The following is a 22,500-nucleotide window of genomic DNA, read 5'->3' as shown; positions in this document are numbered from 1 at the left end:
GAAAGAGAGAGAGAGAGGGAAAGTGAGAGAGAGAGAGGGAAAGGGAGAGTCACACAGATGAAAGGAAATGAAACAACGCACATGATTTATGAAAAAAAACTATCCCTAAATTATATTGCGAAAAAATTACACGCTTCGTAAGTAATCATATGAATAACAATGATAACATTCAGAAATGCATTACACTGCCATTCTAGGTTATCTACCAGAGCAGAATATTGGAAGAGATTTAAATATAAAGTTTCGCTCTGTACGCTTTACCAGCTTCCAGAATGATAATTCTAACTCAAAAATATGAACTGGCATCTTTGCCGGGGGAAAAGTTGCCGGCTTTTCTTTTTCTTTTTCGAATTTCAAGGTCGACACATAGGCTGCGAAATAATAGTGATAAAATGCTAAGAAGCAATGTAACGTAAATGATAAATGATGATAAGAGAATATAATAATATTAATAACAAGGCTAAAGAATGAGTAAAGGCTATGTAGCAAAAATAACCAACATTTTCTACAGAATACGAAAATCAATGTTTACTGAAAAATTTAATCTATCGTAATCTAACATAACGATTATATGAAATAGCGGCTTCATAACCCTCATATATTTTCAGGGAATATCAGAAATACATATTTCATGTAGGATATTTTGAATTTATACGTGATGAGATTTTAACTTATACATGTGGTATATTCCGGGATATCATTATTATCATCATTAGTCATTATGATAAAAAGATGATGATGATGATAATGATAATAATAGCAATAACAATTGTCATTATTATTGTCAATGTTATTATCATTATTATTATCATTATCATTATTATCATTATCATTATTATCATTATTATTATAATGAGCATTCTTATTCTTATTCTTATTATAATTATTATTATCATTATTTTTATTATTATTATTATATTATTATTATTCATCATCATCATCATCATCATCATCATCATCATCATCATCATCATCATCATCATCATCATCATCATCATCATCATCATCATCATCATCATTTCATTATCATTACCATTATAGTCATTATCATCACAATCATCATCATCTTCATCATTATTATTGTCACTGTTGTCTCTAATTTTAGTTGTTATCATTGTTATGATTATCATAATTTAGTTAACTTCCTGTGCAAATTGCTTTATTTAACGATCGATTTGTTAGAAGCTTATAAGTTTGTATAAATTATAAAGTGAATTGCATTTTTTTTTATACATAGACATTTTTTTTATTTTTTTATTATTATTATTTTTTTTTTTATTAAAGTCGAGGTGAAAGAATTTATTTGTATAGTTAGTATGTACTGTGCGTGGTATATCACTGCTGAATGGTTTACAAAAACAATTATCCATAAACTGATGCTGGTATTCATTCACACTAGAGTACGAAACTCCACAGATAAACTCGCATATCACATGATCACATATATATGCCGTTTTTTTCACGAGAATACTTGCATGGTTGCATATTTACATCGGTTTAGGTACAATACACACGGACAGAACATACATACAAACGCACGCACGTACCCACATACACATACATAGGCATATACATGCACATATACACACTTAAGCACACAAACATACAAAGGCACGCATATACATATATATACACACACACACATACACACACACACACACACACACACACACACACACACACACACACACACACACACACACACACACACACACACACACACACACACACACACACACACACACGCAATACATACACACGCACGCAAACATACACACGCACGCACACGCTCCCACTTCATATTCCTCTCCCCCTTCCTTTAGCCTCTTCTCCCTATCTCTATATACACCCCTTTCTTTACTTCTAATTTCACATCTTTCCCTTCTCTTCTCATGCACCCCCCCCCTTTCCCTCCACAAGCATCTACTCACCCTCCCTCATCTCTCCCTCCCCCTGCTCCCCTCTCCACCTCCCCCATTAACTCCCCCCCCCCCCAAATAACCCTCCTTCACCCCTCCTCGAAAAGGAATACAACCCTCCATATACATATATATGTATATATATATATATATGTATCACACACACATGTATATGTATATACATACACATATATATGCATTATGTATATATATATATAATTCCCCTTCACAAACACCCCTTTCCCTTCCCCTTCCCCTTCTCCTCTCCACTCCCCCTCCCCCTCCCCCCACTCCCCGAACACGCACACCTCCGATAATAATATCAGACTAAGTATACCATTATCCACTCCCGGTAAATTACCTGTCACCTGCACCGGTTCAAACTAGGGGGGAGATTCCGCAGAGTTTATTTGTCATTATCTGGTATTTGCAGCCGGTAATTAGAAGAAAAAAATATGGGATGATGTCCGAATATTGCTTCTCCGGTCGTGTCCCTCATTTGCGTGTTAATTTGGTGGTGAAAAAAAAATAAAGGTAAGTAGGTCGTGTATATTATAAACTTAGAAGCGAAGAATATTTGATCAGGTATATATATATATATATATATAATATATATATATATATATATTATATATATATATATATATTGATGATGTAGTGTTGTGTGTGTGTTGTGTGTGTGTGTGTGTGTGTTTATGTGTGTGTGTGTGTGTGTGTGTGTGTGTGTGTGTGTGTGTGTGTGTGTGTGTGTGTGTGTTTGTATGGGTGCGCTTGTGTATTGTGTATGTGTGTGTTTGTTTGTGTGCATTTTTGTGTGTTTGTTTTTTGTATTTGTGTGTGTATATATGTATGTATGTATCTATATATATGTATGTATATATGCATGTATGTATGCATGTTTCATAACTAGAGTGCTGAAATAATGTAAAAATCTTATCAATCTTGAAGTTATTCATTAAACTTAGGTCTAAGAGTTAATAATCGGACAGAATACTTCTATAGAAATACAAAAACGATTTACGTGATACCTCAAAGGAATTCTCAAAGGATAGTGCTAAATGTAAGGAAATTTAACCCCAAGCTACACCAAGAGGATGGAAAGATGACCATATATTGCACTGGTTCTCAAAGTTTTTAACTCGTCGACTCCCTGTGGAGTTTCGAATTTTCTATTTCAGTTTTTTAAATTATGTGGTTGGAATACAGTATGATGAAAAGGGAACTACAGCCATTATGTCTGCTACGTACAATTTTCAACTTTAAGTCACAATGATCTATTTATGGACAACACTGAGAGCTGGGAGTCTACTGTTACGCTAGCTCGTTCAAAATGAATACATTAAAAAAAAAAAAACATTCTGATAGTGTTTAACGTCCTTCAGATTTTTACAAATTTATTCTCGAGAATTTAAGACTGAAGGTATGGATGGTCCCTTCGACCTCAAGTAAGCAGTCATCCCCCTAGTTATTTATCGACCGTCTCTCGACCCCTTGGATGCTCTTATCGACCTCTGGGAGACGATGTTGACCACTTTGAAAATCACTGATCTATTGAGATGCACAAAAGAAAAAGAAAAAAAAAATCCGAGAAAAGGAGCAATATGTCTTTGAGCAATACATCAAATTTTACTATGAAGCAAATTACACTGAAAAGGGACATTGACTATAATATATACATAATATAATATATATATAATATATATTATAATAATATAAATATAATAATATATATATGTAATGTATTATATATATATTTATAAAATATATATATATTAAAAAGAATATATCAATGTATATATATATATATAATATATATATTATATATATATATATATATACATATATATATGGCGTTGTGTGTGTGTTGTGTGTGTTGTGTTTGTGTGTGTGTGTGTGTGATTATATGTACAAATATATTATATATATAATATATAAAATATATATATATATATATAATATATATATATATATATGTATACATATATACACATATATTATATGTATATATATATATAGGGTATATTATATATATGTGTGTGGGTGGTGTGTGTGTGTGTGTGTGTGTGTGTGTGTGATATATGTACAAATATATATATATATATAATATATATATATATTTTATTATATATATAATATATAAATATATATATAACAATAATATATATATATAATATATATTTTAAAATAATATATATATTATATATATATATGTATATATATATATATATATTATTATATATATATATTATATTTTATATATTATATATATATATAATTACACACACCCACACCCACACACCACACACAAAAACACACACAAACACACACATATATATATATATATATATATATAAAATATATATATAATATATATATATATATATAATTAAATATATATATATATATATTAATATATTTTATTTTTTTATATATATATATATATATAGAGAGAGAGAGAGAGAGAGAGAGAGAGGAGAGAGAGAGAGAGACAGACAGACAGACAGAGGAAGGGAGAAGAAAAGAAAACATGTAATAAAGAGAGAGGAGGTGAGAGAAAAAGCCAACACGAAAATAAACAGCAAAACATGACAATAATAAAAGAAAAACAGTAAAAAAAAATAAAAAAAGGGAAACGAAATCGAATAAAGGAAGAAGAGAAAAGACGAGAGAAGCCAGAGAACTCAAAAGTAAACAACAAATAATGAAAAAAAATCGATAAACAAATAAATCATATAATTAAGTGGACAAAAAGAAAAAGTAAAAAAAAAAAGAAAAAAAAAATCACTTTGAAGGATTGGTTGAAAGGAAGCCGGTTTACTGCAGGTGAATAAGAGAAAGAAAAAGGGATGGAAAAACTCCAGATTAGAAAGGAAAGGAATAGGGAAAAAAATCTGAAAGAGAATGGAAAATGAAAAAGGAAAAAAAGGAGAAAATAAAAAAAGAAAAGAAAATGAGACAGAAAAGGATGTAAAATAAACAAGCAAGCAAATAAATAAATAAATAAAAACGGCAGAAAAGGGAGATTAGGAAATCCCCCCCCCCCTCTCTCTCTCTCTCTCTTTCTCTTCATTCTTTCTCTTTCTTCCCCCTTCCCCCCCTCTCTCTCTCTCACTTTTTCTTTCTTTTTCCCGCTTCATTTTCTCTCAATTTCTCTCTCTTTCTTTTCCCTTCCCACTCTCTCTCTCCCTTTCCCCCCTTTTTCTCTTTCACTTTCTCTTTCTCATTCTCTTTCCCCATCCCTCTCTCTCACTTTCGCTTTCTCTTTCTTTCCCATTCCCTCTCTCCCTCTTACTTTCTTTCTCTTTCTTTTTCTTTCTCTTTCCCTATCTCTCTCTCATTTCCCCCGCCCCTCTCACTTTCTTTATCTTTTCCCTCCTCTCTCTCTCTCTCTCCTTCACCCTCCCCTCTCTCACACACACACTTTTTCCTCTCTTTCTTCCCCTTCCCTTTCTCTCTTCCGTTCATATCCTGAATCTCTTCGTTGTCAACAGTGCAATTGGTTATTCTTTCGTTGCAGAAGGTGCAGAGTGAAGGAAAGAGTAATGTTTTTTTTTGTGTGTGTATGCGTGTGTATGTGTGTGTGTGTGTGTGTGTGTGTGTGTGTGTGTGTGTGTGTGTGTGTGTTGTTCGCCTTTCTCTCTCTCTCTCTCTCTCTCTCTCTCTCTCTCTCTCTCTCTCTCTCTCTCTCTCTCTCTCTCTCTCTCTCTCTCTCTCTCTTCTCTCTCTCTCCCTCTCTCACATCGATCCATCTAAATGCCTACCCACCTACACCTACGTATTCACCTATTCATAAACACATAAATACACAGAAAAACACTATTCAGGTCACGTATCGATAGACTAGCATAAATATTACACAATTCAGACATGATTCTCATTATCTGCAAATTATTAACACTCTGATCCCTTTAATCAAAGAAGAATTATGCAACAATAGAGTTCATAATAACAGTCTGAATTCCGCTCCTTTGAATACAAAGCTAAATAAATCGGGTTAATGAATATGAACGTTAGATAAATCCTTTAATAGACTAAACTCTTTACTGTAATATTTGCTTTGCTGATATGATACTTTTATTCATTTGATTTTGTTACAGATCAGGCGCATGTACTGATCGGCAGTGGTTGAAAATGCTTGTGTATTAATATTTGCATATCAACTGTGAAGCAAAATATGTTAGTTGTGGGAAAATTATATGATTATTAAAAAGCAGGATACTTAAGAAAATTGTATTGGTAATAATTTGAATATGGTAAATATTTTTAGTACTTATGGAATTTAATGGCTAAGAGGATGAAAATAATTGATGAGAATGATATAATTGATAACGATAAGGATGATAAGGATGATAACGATGATAATGATAAATATTGCTCTGATACAGTTAGTATGGCATTAATAATTACGATAATTATAATGACGGAAATGTCAGTAAAGTCACATTATCAATAATAAGAATAGCTGCATGATGATGATAATAACGAAAAATTATGGCAATGATAATGATAACAACAGATAAAAAGTTGAAATCAATATTATCAATAATAAGAAAATACATAATTAGATAACCAGATAACCAGCAGAAGGAGGAGGAGAAGGAGGGGGATGTAGGGAGGATGAGGATGAGGAGAAGGATGAGAAGAAGGTGGAGGAGAAGGAGGAGGGAGGAGGAGGAGGAAGCGGGAGGGGAGGAGGAGGAGGAGGAGGAGGGGGAGGTAGGGAGGATGAGGAGGAGGAGGAGGATGAGAAGGAGGAGGAGAGAGAAGAGGAGGAGGAGAAGGAGGGGGATGTAGGGAGGATGAGGAGGAGGAGGAGGATGAGAAGGAGGAGGAGGAGGGGGATGTAGGGAGGAGGAGGAGGAGGAGGAGGAGGAGAGGGAGGGGAGGAGTGAAGAAGGAGGAGGAGGAGTAGTAGTAGAGAGGAAGGAGGAAGGAGGAAGGAGGAGGAGTAGAAGAAGAGGATAATGATAGGAGAGAGGTCTAAGAAGAAGAGAAGAGCAAGATGAAGTATGAAGAGAAGAGTAAGAGGAAGGAAGAGAAGAGGAAGAGGAAGAGGAAGAGGAAAGAAGAGGAAAGAGGAGGAGGAGGAAGAAGAAGAAGAGGAAGGGGAGGAGGAGGAAGAGGAAGAAGAAGGAGAGGATAACGAGAATGATGATAACAGAGTGATAATGATTATCATGACTGTCATCGCTCCTAAGAAATTAATGAAAGATATCAAGTACTCAAAAAGGTAATGCTGATGATAGTGATTAATTATCAGGTACAGATATAAATATACTATATATATATATAATATATATATATATATATATATATATATATATATATATATATATATATAAACACACACACACACACACACACACACACACCACACACACACACACACACACACACACACACACACACACACACATATATATATATATATATATATATATATATATATATATATATATATATATATATATATATATATATATATATATATATAAAGTAAAAGGGGGTGGGAGAAATTATGAGATAGAAAGAAAGATAAAAACAAAAATTTGTTAAAGCGAATATAAACAAAAAAACATAAAAACGAGATACTTGGAAACCTAGACGAACGCAGAAAATAAAATAAAAAAGAAAGTAAAAGAAACGAAGAGTGAAAGAAAAGGTTGGAAAAAGTGAAACCATGAAATTTCCTCACAGAAAGAATGTTGTTATAAAACAGAGGAAAAAGAACAAATATAAGATGAAGCATTTTTTTTTTTCCTGAGGACAATTTGAAAAGATGTGCATAGGTTCTTGTATATTTCAATTTTTTTTCTCTTTCTCTTTCTCACCCTTTCTCTTTCACTTCCCTTTTTTTTGTATATTTCAGTGTCTCTCTCCTTTCTTTCTTTTCCCTTTTTTTGTATATTTCAATCTATTTGTATATTTCAATGTTTTAGTATATTTCAATCTATTTCACGTTCTCTCTCTCACCCTTTCTCTTTCTCTTCCCTTCTTTGTATATTTCAATCTATTTTCAATCTATTTGTATATTCATTTTTTTGTATATTTCATCATTTCTCTTTTTTTTTTATTTGTAATCCACTTCTCTTTCTCTTTCTCTTCCCTTCTTTGCTGCTAGATGTTAATGGTATAAACAGTGATAACAGTTGTTATGATAATTATAATAATAGTGATTATGATGAGTTAATTCACCTCCTCTTTATATATTGTTTTTATTCCACATTCCCTTTCTTTACTCATTCTTGTCTTCCCATTTCTTTCTTTCTCATTCCACTTTCTCTTCCTCTACGTCTTTTATTCCATCTCGTTCTTCTCTATCGTTATTCCGTTTCCTCTTATTCCACCTCTTCTTCTATCTCTTCTTCTTCTAGCTCCTCATTTTCCTCTCTCATTACACCTCCTTCTTCTCTATTTTATTCTACCTCTCCTCTGCCTCTCTTCTTTTATTTCTCTCTTATTCCACCTCTTCCCTCTCTACCTCTCTTATCCCACTTCCTTCTCTATCTCTCATTTCCACTTCCTCCTCCTTCTCTATTCCTCTTATTCCACCTTCCTCCTCTTATCCTTCTTCCTTTTCCTTCTTCTTGTTCCTTCGGTTCATCGAAGTCATTGCGGCGTTTCTTCAGAGCAATCAGGGTGTCGTCTTGAGATCTCCTTCTTCCCGGCTAATTAGCGACGACACGTCATTCTTCTCTCTGTTTGTCTGTTTGTTTATTTGTCTGTTCTTCTCTCTGTTTGTCTGTTTGTTTATTTGTCTGTTCTTCGGCCTGTTTGTCTGTTTGTTTATTTGTCTGTTCTTCTGCCTGTTTGTTTATTTGTTTATTTGTCTGTTCTTCGGCATGTTTGTCTGTTTGTTCATTTGTCTGTTCTGCCTGTTTGTCTGTTGTATGTTTGTCTGACTGTCTGTCTGCTTGCCTGCCTGCCTGTATGTTTTGTATCTATCTATGTATCTATGTATCTATCTGTTTAGGTTTTATATATATCTGTCTAGCTACGTATCTATCTTTCTCTGATTCAGACAAAACGTTTTTGTTTTCTTATTACATACATTGTTCTTCATATGGGAAGTGGAATTTGCTTACGGTTTTGCATCTTATCGTATGCACCGCGAGTGAGCTCCGTGTCCAAATCAGACAACTGGATAATTCCAATGATCACGGACATTTACTTGACTTATTAAGTAAATGATATAAACAAATCAAAATACAAAGCCTTTACTTTGATTTTTTTTTGAGCTTGTAAGGTAATATCATAGAGGTACAGAATGATTTCGAAGGCATTCATCCCACCGAAGTCAATAGCACGTCATATGACTCGGACGCGTCGGAAATTCTTACCATGTCGTTCCAGCGACTGTCATGATGGTCTAAAATTTTTACCCATATAAATACGTATTTCATGTACTGCTAAAAGACACAGAGACATTTTATGCACCTTTACGATAAAAAAAAAAGTTTATCTAGAAACATACGATGCGATTCGTAATTAATTAATAATATAAATATTTGGGACTACGTGAAATATATCTGGAAAATGTCGCGCTCTGATTGGCTTGGCGGAATGTATCACACTGTATCAAGGTAGAAGCAAACACTCTGATACATAACCGAAAAGATGCTTCAACAGGTTCCAGTAACGTACACGTAAAGGGCAAACATGTATCAGAGTGTATCAAAGTTTTAGGGGTTTTGGAAATGTTACGAAAAATAGCTTTATTCAAATTATGAAGATCTAATTAAGTATCCTCCTATGTTTCTTTGTCTCTCTATTTCTCTCTCTCTCTCTCTCTCTCTCTCTCTCTCTTTCTCTCTCTTTCTCTCTTTCTCAATCACTCTCACCCCCCCCCCCTATTCTCCCTCTCTCTCCCCTCTCTCTCTCTCTCTCTCTCTCTCTCTCTCTCTCTCTCTCTCTCTCTCTCTCTCTCTCTCTCTCTCTCTCTCTCTCTCTCTCTCCCATTTCCTTTTGAAATCTATTTAACCTTTTTATATCATTTCATTTCCTGTTACTCTCCTTATCTTGTCACATTTGTCATTATGTACATCGTTCTTCTTCTTCTTCCTCTTATCCTTCCTTCTTTTTCTTCTTAGCTTTTCCAGTTTCTCGTTATTTCTGTTTACGTTATTTTCCTTGTCCTTGATTCCCTTTTAATTCCCAGTTTTTCGTTCTATTTTTTCTCTCGCCCTTCAGTCTCTTTCTTTTCCTTTTTTTATTCTTCTCTTCCTCTCTTTGTCTCTCTTTACCTTGAAGATGTCCATTTCCTTTTAGTCTCTTCTCCCCTCCTCTTTCTCCTTTATTCTCCTTCCTCCTCTTCCTACTCCTGCCTCCATTTCCTCCTTCTCCTCCATCTCTTCCTTCTTCCAAAACGTCAGATTCTTCCTTCCTCTTATTCTCTCTTCCTTTTCCCTTCTTTTCACTTCCTCCTTTTGTCATCTTTCTATTTTTCACTTACTTTCTTCTCTTCCTTCTCCCTTATCCGTCTCTTCTATTTGTCTTCCTTTCCCCTCCTCCTCTCTTCTTCCTATTCCTATCCTCTCTTCTTCTCATTTCTCCTTCTTCCTCCTTTTCCTCTTCCCATCCGTCCTCCTTATCCTCCTTTCCACTCCTCCTCTTTTCTCCTTCCCCTATCCCTTCCTCCCTCGTGCTTCCCATTCCTCTTCCTTTTTCCTCTCCCCTCCTCCTTTTATCTTACCATTCCATTCCTCTCATTCCCTTTATTCAATCCTTACTTCCTCCTCTCATCATCTTTTCTTCTTCCCACCTCTCCTCCTTCTCATTTCTCTCTCCTTCCTCTTACTCCTCCTTTTACCCTCCCATCTCCTCCCCTTCTCCCTGCCCATATCTCCTCCTGCTCCCCATCTTCTCCCCTCCTTCTCCCCTCATTACCCTTCCTTCTCCCCTCACTCCCCCCTTCTTCTCTCACTCCTCCCCTCACTTCCCCCTCCTTCTCCCCTCACTCCCCCCTCCTTCTCCTCCTATTCCCCTCACTCCCCCTCCTTCCCCCCTCCTTCCCCTTGCACGTCCTCCTTCAGGTGCTGAGACGATGACACGCCGGCCTATTAACTCCTTCCAAGGAACGGCCCTAACTTGTCTTAGAACATGGCATCTTAAACCCTCATTAGTAAGCTGCCACTCGCACCTTCCCCAAGTGTCTCAGCGGCGTAACTTGCATTTCATTTCCGCCGCCCGCCCGCTCGCCCGCCCGTGTGTGTGAGAGAGATCCTTCTGTGAGATTCTCCATCTTCGGTCTCTCCTTCCTATCGCTTTTTTAGCTTTACTTTTTTTTTCTGGTTTTCTTTGTCTAATTTTTTTTTCTCTCTCTCTCTCTCTCTCTCTCGCTCGCTCTCTTTCTCTCTCTCTCTCTCTCTCTCTCTTTCTCTGTTCTCTCTCTCTCTCTCTCTCTCTTTTTTAGCTCTGTATCTTTCTCTCTCTCTCTCTCTCTCTCTCTTTTTAAGCTCTGTATCTTTTCTCTCTTCCTTCTTTCAGCGCTGCTCTCCTTTGATTTCTTTGATGTTCTTTTTATGTTCTGTCTTCTTTCTCCTCTTTTTCTCTCTCTCGCTTTTTTCTACGCTCTTTCTTTTCCGTCTCACTTTCTTATGGAAACAATCCTTGGCTGGATTGATTTGGATGTGAACGTTTATTAGGTGTTTCTTTCTTCTTTCTCCTACTTCTTCTTCTTTCTTCGCTTCTTTTCTCCTACTTTTTTTCTTCACTAATCGTTTGGAAAAAAAAAAAAAAAAAATCTTGGGACGATGGAGTTGATTTGGTCGAATCGTGAAGTTTTAAGGATAGATTTCTTACTTCCCCCCCTTTATTCTTCTGCTTTATTCTTGTACTATAGATAGCCAGAACTATTGGAAATAAAGAGAAAGAGAAACGGAAGAGAGAGAGAGAGAGAGAGAGAGAGAGAGAGAGGAGGAGAGAAGAGAGAGTCAGAGAAACAGAGGTAGACAGAGAGACAGATACTGAGAAAGAGCCAGACAGATAGACAGACAAGACAGACAGACAAACTTTCATACACGCAAACACAAAACACACACACACTCCCAGCATACACATAAACCTACTTACGAAACAGCATGAGTCACCTCCTCACCTCACCATCATTATTCATCAGTCGCTCATTACATGTCCCACAACAGATCGATGAACACGTAGGATTCCTGCCTTCGAAATGCCCTCAAGTTATTCCACAAACTTCGGCAGGTGGCCCTGGTCCTCCGAACTTCATCCTGAGGGCAATACCTGTACATGGTTCTCCGTTAGTTATAGAAAGTTCGTGGTTGTCTGTTTGTGCATATAGTATTGTGGGTTGTGTGCATAATCCTTTGCGTTACGTCCACACGTCCACAGCCACACACACACACAGACACATACATAGACACAATCGGGGCTGACACGGGGCCACACACACATACACACACTCCACACACACACACACACACACACACACACACACACACACACACACACACACACACACACACACACACACACACACACACAACCCCCACACACCCCACACACACTCACCCCCCTCTCCTTAAGACACACACACACACACGACAGAGCTCCGCTGATGATCCCCGGAGACCCTGGAGCACAAGACAACTCTCGCAATCAGGATTTTTCCAAAAGTTTCCTCCGAATGTTTATTCTGCGACGAGCGAGCCCTTTTGTAGGCCTATAACATTATGTTCACTAATGAGACTTTTTCCCTTGACTGATTTTTTAGACAAATATTTCCTTTTTGCATTTTTCTTGCGTTTCTATCAGGCTTGTTTGTAGAATCACTTTTTTTAGACTATTTTTATGAAAAGGCTTTTTGATTCCTTGAATGTTTGATATAATCTTGTTACTAAGTGGGTAAAAAGAGGAAGAGGAAGAGAGGTAACGAAGATAGATAGAAAGACAGGCAGATAAATAGTGAGATAAACAAATACGAGAGAGATAACTATCTAGATATCATTCTAAACATTAATATATATATCTACAAAACAGGTGCAGAGCAAAAACGAAATGATAGAAAAACAACAAAAAAGACGATTCAACGTAGAGAAGAGATCTCAGCAAGATTGAGGAAAACCGAAAAGGAAATATGAGACTGAATCACAGAGAAAGGGGATGATTGAATACAAAATACCACCTTAAGGAGAATAGCACTTTGTACATCTCAGAAATGTTGAAACAGAAGATCAAGACGGATGGAAATAAGATAAAAAGGATATGACGAGATATGCCAAAAGTTCAAACAAATCCAACTGTTTCGAACTAATCTGAAGCTGTTCCGTGAAAATCTGGATGAAGAGAAAAGAGACAAGCAAAAGGGCTGCAGAAAGGGATGAAGCGAAACGTAGGATAAGTTGGTCGTAGACAAAGCAATACTAAAGAACTGAACGAAAGGGTTTGTCAAACTTGGCACTGGCTTAAGCTGCAAGAAAACATGACGCGGTGCTACAGTCGTGAATCTTGAAACATCTGGAGTTGGTTAGAACAGCCAAGAACATGATAAGCTTAAATCAGCAAAAGCATGGTGATCTGGAAGGCAATATTGACACCTGGAGGAACGAATCTCGGACAAGTGGACATTAATAAAGGAATCTCCCAAGGAAAACCCTTGTCACTATTCCTGTATATCGTAATCATACCACCGACCGTATTGTTAAGGAAGCTATATGACCATAGATGTCTAGCACATTTATTTTGCTTTTAAACCATTAACCATGTATTATTAAGGAAGATGCGAGCTGGATATATATTTGCAAAAGACGTGAAACCAATGAACCTTCTACGGTTCATACACGATTTTATGTTGCAAAGACTCAGGAAAGACCAACTAGGCTAACTCGTTCAGGTGGTGAGGATTTTCTCACAAGACATCAAGAAGTCGTTTGGACAAGGCAGGTGAGCTGTCCTAGAAATTAAAAGCGGAAAACAAACTTAGACTATTGGTATGGATCTACCAGACAACCAGCACACCAGGAAAGTTGAAGTTAAAGTCTAAATAACAGTGATAATAATAATAATGATATAATGATAATAGTAATAAGGATAATGATATTGATGGTGATAATAATGATGGTGATAATAATGATGGGGATGATAGTGAAATAATAATAATAATAATAATAATAATAATAATAATAATAATAGTTGTAATAATAATAATAATAATAATAATAATAATAATAATAATAATGATAATGATAAAATGATAATGATAAAATGATAATGATAATGATGATATGATAATAAATAGCGAAACCCGTGGAAATTCTATGGAACAAAAAAAGAAACTTCTTCCACCTCTCTCCTCTCTCCTTTCTCCATTCCCTCTCCCTCTCCCTTTCCGCCTCCCTCTCCCTCTTCCCTCTCCCTTTCCGCCTCCCTCTCCCTCTCCCTTTCCGTCTCCCTCTCCCTCTTCCCTTCCCCTTTCCGCCTCCCTCTCCCTTTCCGCCTCCCTCTCCCTCTTCCCTCTCCCTTTCCGTCTCCCTCTCCCTTTCCGCCTCCCTCTCCCTTTTCCCTCTCCCTTTCCGCCTCCCTCTTCCCTCTTCCCTTTCCGCCTCCCTCTCCCTCTCCCTTTCCGCCTCCCTCTCCCTCTTCCCTTCCCCTTTCCGCTCTGTCACCCCCTCGCACTCCCAAATCTTCCTTAATCCCACACCTTCCCTGTCACTTGAAGCCTACATCTGCCCCTTCCCACTTCCCTCCTCCTCCTCCTCCTTTCCTCTTCCTCTTCCTCCTTCCTCCTCCTCCTCCTCCTTTTCTTCCTCCTCTTCCTCTTCCCTCCTCTTCCTCCTCCTTCTTTTTTTCCTCCTTCCTCCTCCTCCTCCTCCTTAAGCCCCCAACCTCCTTTACTTCCTTACTCCCCTTCTCTCCCCCTCTCCTCATTCCCCCTTTTCTCTGCGACCTCTCTTCCTTCCTCTCCCTCTCCCCTTACCCCTTTTTCCCCTTTCCTCTGCGACCTCTCTTCCTTCCTCTCCCTCTCCCCTTACCCCTTTTTCCCCTTTCCTCTTTCAGGCCTTTCTGTTTCCCTTTCCTTTCCCTTCCCATTAGGATTTTCATAGATTCGCAATAAGGTGTGTTTGTATGTATGTGTTTGTGTTTGTGTGTGTGTGTATGTGTGTTTGTGTGTGTGTGTATGTGTGTGTGTGTTTGTGTGTTTGTGTTTGTATGTTTGTGTTTGTGTGTGTGTTTGTGTGTTTTTTGTGTGTTTGCATGTGTTTGTTGTGTGTGTGTGTGTGTGTGTGTGTGTGTGTGTGTGTGATTGTTTAATATATATATATATATATATATATATATATATATATATATATATATATATATATATATATATATACATATATAACCAGTTATTTTCTTTTTTTACTCTACAGTCACATGGAACATAGTTTCAAGTATAACACACCCATATTACTTAATAATAAAGTGACTCTAACTCTGCTGTTATACAGGGTATAACTGTTATAAGCATAAAAATTATAATGTTAATTATACATGCATAATGATATAATAGTAATAATATTGATAATGATAATAATAATAATGTAAATATTAATAATATTAATAGCCATGATGATGATGTTAATGATCGTAACAACAATGATAATGATAATTGTTATGTTAATGGTACTAATACTAATAATGATAATGAGAGATAGTTAATGACAATAATAACAATGATAATGATAATAATAACGATAATAACAACAATAGCAGTATTAGAAGTAAAAATAATGATAGTGACGATAATGGTAATAAGATAATGATTGCGATAATAACAATAATAGCAATAACGATAATGGCAGTGAATAAGATAGTAATAATGATAATCAACTGTGATAAAAAAAAAAATCTGATAACAAAATTGAAACAGAAGAGAGGGAAACATGAGACAGAAGGAACGAGAAACAATAAAATCAGCAATAATAAAAAAGAAAGAAGAAGAAGGAGACGAAGAAAAACAAAAGAGAATAACAAAGAAATGGACTTAACCACAGAACAGCAAAAGAAGGAAAAGTTAATAAAGAAGAAGTATAAACAAAAGCCAAGACGCAAAAGACAGTTACAACAACAAATTAAAAGAAAAGAACGAGAAGTCGAAGGAGAGAAAGAAAGAAGAAGAAAAAGAAAATGAACAGAAATTAGCCAAGTTCAAAGAGAGGGAGAGAGAGAGAGACAATAACAAAAAACAGAAACAGATAAGCAGACTAAATGAAAATAGGAGAAAGAAAAAGAAAAAAAAGTGAAAAAAGGAATTAGACTCATTAAAAATAATAAAGAGATAATTGAAAAAATAAATGAATAGATAGATAACGATGAAAAACGAAGAAAAAACGGAAAAGAGGGAAAGAAAGTGAAAGGAATCAGAGAGAGAGAGAGGAAAATAACAAAAACAACAACAACAAAAATGCGAAGGAGCGAAAAACGAAAAAGAGACAACGAAAAGGACCAAAACGATAAGAAGAAGAAGTAAAAGAAAAACTAAAATAAAGTGAGAGAGAGAGAAAAAAAAATGAAGACAGCAAGAGCGAAAGTAGAAACAACAAAATACCAATAATAAAAAGAGAAGTAAAAGAGAGGGGTAAAAAAAAATGAAAACGGTAACAATAAAGGGAGAAAAGGGAGGAGGAGGAGAGAGAAAAGAGAGAGAGAGAGAAAGGAGAGAGAAGAGAGAGAGAGAGAGAGAGAGAGAGAGAGAGAGAGAGAGAGAGAGAGAGAGAGAAGAGAGAGAGAGAGAGAGAGAGAGAGAGAAGAAGAAGAAGAAGATAAAGAAAGACAGAAAAAAAAGAAAAAAAAAAGAAGAAGAAAAAGAAAGGGAAAAGAAAGAAAAAGAAAAAGAAAACGACAAATAATAAGAAAAAGAAAAAAAAGAAAAGAAAAAAATGAAAAAGAAGACGAAAAAAGAAAAAGAAAAAGAAGAAGAAGAAAAAGAAGAAGAAGAAGAAGAAAAAGAGGAAGTAAGAAAAAAGGAGAAAAAGAAGCAGAGGCATAAGAGGGGGAGGAAGGCCCTAAATAGCGAGGGCCCAGCGCCAGCCGCATGCGGAGACGGCGCGAGAGACAGCAGCGGAGACGGAGAGATTTGGAGTCTGAGGTAATAACTCCTACGAGGTTGGCAAGGATCAGGCCAGGATTTCGGGCAAGCGTCATTTACGACCAATAGAAGAATTGAAGAGGAGTCGAAGGAGGCGAGGAGAGAGGGAGGAAGGAGGGAGAGGAGGAGAGAGGGAGGAAGGAGAGGAGAGGAGAGAGGGAGGTTGGAGGGAGAGGCGAGGAGAGAGAGGAAGGAGGGAGAGGCGAGGAGAGAGGGAGGAAGGAGGGAGAGGCGAGGAGAGAGGAGGAAGGAGGGAGAGGCGAGGAGAGAGGGAGGAAGGAGGGAGAGGCGAGGAGAGAGGGAGGAAGGAGGGAGAGGCGAGGAGAGAGGGAGGAAGGAGGGAGAGGAGAGGAGAGAGGGAGGTTGGAGGGAGAGGCGAGGAGAGAGGGAGGAAGGAGGAAGGAGAGGAGAGAGGGAGGAAGAAGGAGGTTGGAGAGGGATGGGGGGATGCGGGGATGGGGGTGCGAGGAGGAGGTTGGAGGATATTAATATAATAATAATAATAATAATAATAATAATAATAATAATAATAATAAGAATAAGAAGAATAAGAAGAATAAGAAGAATAAGAATAAGAATAAGAATAAGAGTAAGAATAAGAATAAGAATAAGAATAAGAATAAGAATAAGAATAAGAATAAGAATAAGAACAACAACAACAACAACAATAATAATAATTATTATTATTATTATAACAATAATAACGATAATAATGATAACAGTGATAATGAAGACAAGGATAATGATATCAATAATAATGATAATAGCGATAATGATAATAATGATAATGATAATAATAATAATATGATGATGACATTGATGATGATAATGATCATAATGATAACAAGAATATCAACAGGAATAGTAATATGATAGCGATATTAATACTTCTGCTGCTAATACTACTACTGAACAGTTAGCACACCTACTATTGCTACCATTACTACTGATAATAATAAAAACAATAATAATGATAACAAATAAAAAAAGCAACAACAATGATAATAATAAACGTGAAGAGAAGGAAGATGAAGGAAGGAGAAGAAAGGAAGAGACTAAAAAGGAGGAAAATCAGAAAAAGGAAAGAGATAAGGAAGGTCAAAGGTCAAAGGCAGCGATAAGTGAGGTCGTCTGCCTGAGGGAGAGAAGGGGGGGGGGAGAATTTCACATCAAAGAACTAAAATATTCTGTCGAGGCCGTTTTTCATATGTTTATTTATTTATTTATTTATTTATCTATTTATTTATTTACTTATTCAAGGGAAGGTATATATGTCATGTTGTATCAGATATTGTTACTTATCATTATGATATAAATTCATCGCTATAATTATTTTATTATAGGAATATTCAAAAAACTTTTCAAAATGGATGTTATCACAGTAATGTTTTTGTTATTTTAATCTTTCATATCATCACCATTATCATTTCCATCATAATAGCTGTTTTTATGATGATCATTATTTTTGGTGTTTTAACCATCATTATCATTATTGTTATTATATCATCATCATCACTATTATTATTATTATTTATCATTATCTTGGATATTATATTGATATTATCATTATAATCATTATTGCTGTTGTTATTGTTTTTATCCGTATTATTAATATTATCCTCATTATGGTTATCATCATTATTATCATTATCATCATTTTGGTTATCATTATCATCCTTATTGTTATAATAATATTATTATTATTATTATTATTATTTTCATTATTAATAATTGTAATATTTCCATTATTTTTATTATTATTAATTATTAATTATTATTATTATTATTATTATTTTATTATCATTATCATCATTATTATTTTATTGTTATTATCATAATTATTATTATTATTACCATTACTATTATTAACATTATTATTATTATCATCTTTGGTATTATTATTATTATCATTACTCTTATTATCATTAGTATTACAATTTCCATTATCATCATTATTATTATTATTATTGTTATCATTATTATTACTAGTATCATCATCATCACTGTTATATTAGTATTATCATTGGCATCATTATTATCAATATTTTTTTTTTATCATTATAATCTTTATTATTACTTCTGTTATAGTAACAGTACTATTGTCATTATTATCATTCTTGTTATCATTATTACTTTTTTGCTAATATTATCATTATTAACATGTTATATTATCATTAGTCATATCATCATTGTCTATCATAATAGAGTGATAAAATGCCAGGATTGGTCTAATTCTCATTTAAATACTCAATTTTCGTAACCTGTTTACGTAATTATATTATATACAAAGGTTATTCAAGTTTTGAAGCGTTTTTGTAAGCATCTCCCTATTGTCTTACACGAACCGCTGGGGTAAAACAAGGCATGACGGTGATCACGCAAAGTAGCGTGCCTTTCCCCCACACCTGTCACAGAGCACGGTGCTCACCTGCATTTCGTGAGTCCCCCATACCTTGTTAACAGGGATTTATTAGAGTTCGTAAATTATCAAGGATACTGTTCAGTTTGAAAATGCATTCTTTTTTTTCCAGTCTTAATGTAATATCAAGTCTGAAGCATCGACTCCAAGGGAATAAGTAAACATGAGTCGCCGTAATAGCGCCCGACTCCCCACTTTTAACAGGACAACTTAGCGTTTTCTTTGAAGGCATAAACAAAGGAGTACCCCCCAAAGAGACGAGTTCTTTTGTGAAATATATTGTAAAATTTATTTTTATGATCATTTTTTTAAACCCCCATTTTTAATATGCTAAAAAAAGTGAGAAGGACAAAAGTGGCAACCCATTAAAAAAAACCCCCAAAAAAAACATTATCTTTGTCTTGCATTTTTTGTTATTTTTACCTTTACACATTTTTTTATTTTTATTTAATTATTATTACAAATTTTATTATTATTATTTTTTCTTCTTATCATCATCATATATTTATTTTTTCTTTATTATTTAATTTATATTAATTTCTTACGCTGTCTTTTTTTAAATTTTGACCATTATAAACGGGTTTTTTGATTTTTGACTGCTTTTCGGGCCCTACTTTGATTAAACATATAGAAGTTTGAATGGGGATTGATTGAACAGATAGGCAAATAAATGTAAAAAAGAAACAAAATGATAAATAAACAGGTAGATAGATAGATGGATAAATAAAGCGATGTCTAATCAGTTGAGTGCATTTGTTATCATCATGCGTTAAACAGTATTCTGTCCGCTTAATATACTGTACTTTCACGTCTCTTTCCTCTCTCCCCCCCTCCCCCCCCCCCCTTCTCTCCTCTTCATGAAGTCAACGGGACATGGTCTAAAAATTTGGGTCAAGGAGGACCCCTTCACAAAGGACTCGGTAAATAAGTGAGATATTAATGAAATCTGCTTGAATCGCGCCGCTTCCGATTCGCCCTTGTTGCGGGGGTGAACGGATGGCAAGCTGCATCACAGCACGCCGCCACACACACACACACAAGCACGCACGCATGCACGCACACACACACACACATGCATGCACGCACACACGCACGCACGCACGCACGCACGCACACACACACACACACACGCACGCACGCACGCACATACACATACACTGACAAAAACACTTTTGTCACATACATACACTCGAGAAAACAAAATGAAAACACAAGATCCAAAAATTTTCCAATATGATAAAAAAAAATCAAACTGACTTATAAGCACACACACACACACACACACACACAACACCACACACAACACAAAACACAACACACACAACACACAACCACACACACAACACACCACAAACCACACACACACACACACACACACAATAACAGATAAATAAAAACCTCAACTTGTAATAATTACAGACCACAGAAAAAAAAACCCTGAGAAATAACAATAACATCGATTTTTTCCCCCAAAAAAAACCGCATCAAATTAACAACAAAAAAAGGAACAACAACAACAAATAAACATAAAAACAAAACAGCATCAATCGTACAAAAAAAACAGACAACCACACACACACACACTCAAAAAAAAAAAAAAAAAAAAATCACCCCAGCGAAACGAAAAGAAATTCCTTTCGGCTTGTACAGAGGTCGAACGAGGGAGTCTTTTCCGGGAAACTGACTTTCCCGGGGATAAAGTTTTTGTGCGATAGAAAATGCGTCAAAGTTAACCCTTCCAAATTTTCGAAAGTTTTGAGAAGTGGAAGGGAAGTTAAGAGACTGCCGGAAGGGCCTCCAGGGGATTTGGGTGAAATATTATGATACAGGGTGTGTGTGTGCTTTTATGTATGCATAAGTGTATACAATGTTGTATATCCTTGTATCTGTAAAAAAATTAATCATACTATCTATCATAATTTTTATAATATGTGTTGTTTTGTTTGTTTGTGTGTTTGTGTGTGTGTGTGTGTGTGTGTTTGGGGTGGGGGGTTTGTGTGTGTGTGGTGATGGTATATATTATTATATAATTATTAATATTATATATATATATATTTATATAATAATTTTATACCCACACATATATATTAAACATCTCATCTCATTAATTTTTGTTGTATTATATTTTTATTATATTATTTATATTTTTATCATTAATTATTATTAATTATTATTTTTATTATATTATTTTTATTATTATTATTATTATTTTTTTATCATATTAATTTTTTTGTTAATTATCTTTTTTGATACTATTAACATTTTCATATTTTATTATTTTCATTTTTATTATATCATTAATGTTATCATTACCACTGCAATTATTATTGTCACCATTATCAGTTATTTTCGCTTTGCAAACTCCAGAAATATACCTCATCAAGGGAAACACAAGAAGTGTTAAAAAAAACTAATAAGATTTTCGTTTTTTTCAGTTATCATGTGTTTTGATACATTTAAAATATTTCTCTTTTACTTTATAAAACCCGATGGGTATATTTACGATCATTTCATAATAACAACCATCATTTCATTACACAATGTGCTTTGTATGAAGGCAATATCCACTTATTCATTTACGTAAAAAGAACACAAGTATGCAGTATCATCCCCAGGAAAAAGCCTCAAGATTAAAAAACCCTTTTAAAAAATGCACTTTAAATAAAGTCTCTGTATACGTACGCTAGCCCCATATATTTAGATGCTCACAGTGTAGATATTTCAAGGCAATTCCACACAATCTTACTATTTTCTTTACGTTTTGACTCGAAAGTCCTTTTTTATCTTTGGAATTTAAGCAGAAAGGAGTGTTTTGCGTTTGGGCTTATCCCAAAAGCACACTATAAACTTTGTCGTGGAAGCTTTTAAGAAAGGTTTTCTTGTCTTGGACACTTGTGTGAAAAAAAATGAATGCTCATGGAAAGAATAAGAATAGGTAATATTGTGGAGGCGAAGATGAAGAAGGATTATGAAAAATGATAGTAGAATAAAAAAATCTTCCCGGAATGAGAAATAGAAAGCATTATAATATATATAATTATATATATAATATATAAATATTATAATATAAA

General features: G+C 35.1%; 1 protein-coding gene across 1 annotated transcript in view; it reads right to left on the bottom strand.

The window, feature by feature from the left end:
- Positions 1–10,177, bottom strand: part of LOC119577893 (vegetative cell wall protein gp1-like) — a 28,322-nt gene extending 18,145 nt beyond the window's left edge. The window contains exons 1-2 of the mRNA XM_037925553.1: positions 10,163–10,177; positions 9,260–9,328 (exon numbers count right to left, since the gene is read on the bottom strand). Of these exons, the coding sequence (XP_037781481.1) occupies positions 9,260–9,328; positions 10,163–10,177 (84 nt within the window). The remainder of the gene's footprint in view (positions 1–9,259; positions 9,329–10,162) is intronic.
- Between the last annotated feature and the right edge of the window lie 12,323 nt (positions 10,178–22,500).

This window comes from Penaeus monodon, chromosome 2 (genome assembly GCF_015228065.2).
Source record: "Penaeus monodon isolate SGIC_2016 chromosome 2, NSTDA_Pmon_1, whole genome shotgun sequence".
Classification (NCBI taxonomy): domain Eukaryota; kingdom Metazoa; phylum Arthropoda; class Malacostraca; order Decapoda; family Penaeidae; genus Penaeus; species Penaeus monodon.
The sequence above is the reverse complement of the archived record's forward strand: the minus strand, read 5'-3'. Positions and strand labels throughout refer to the sequence as shown.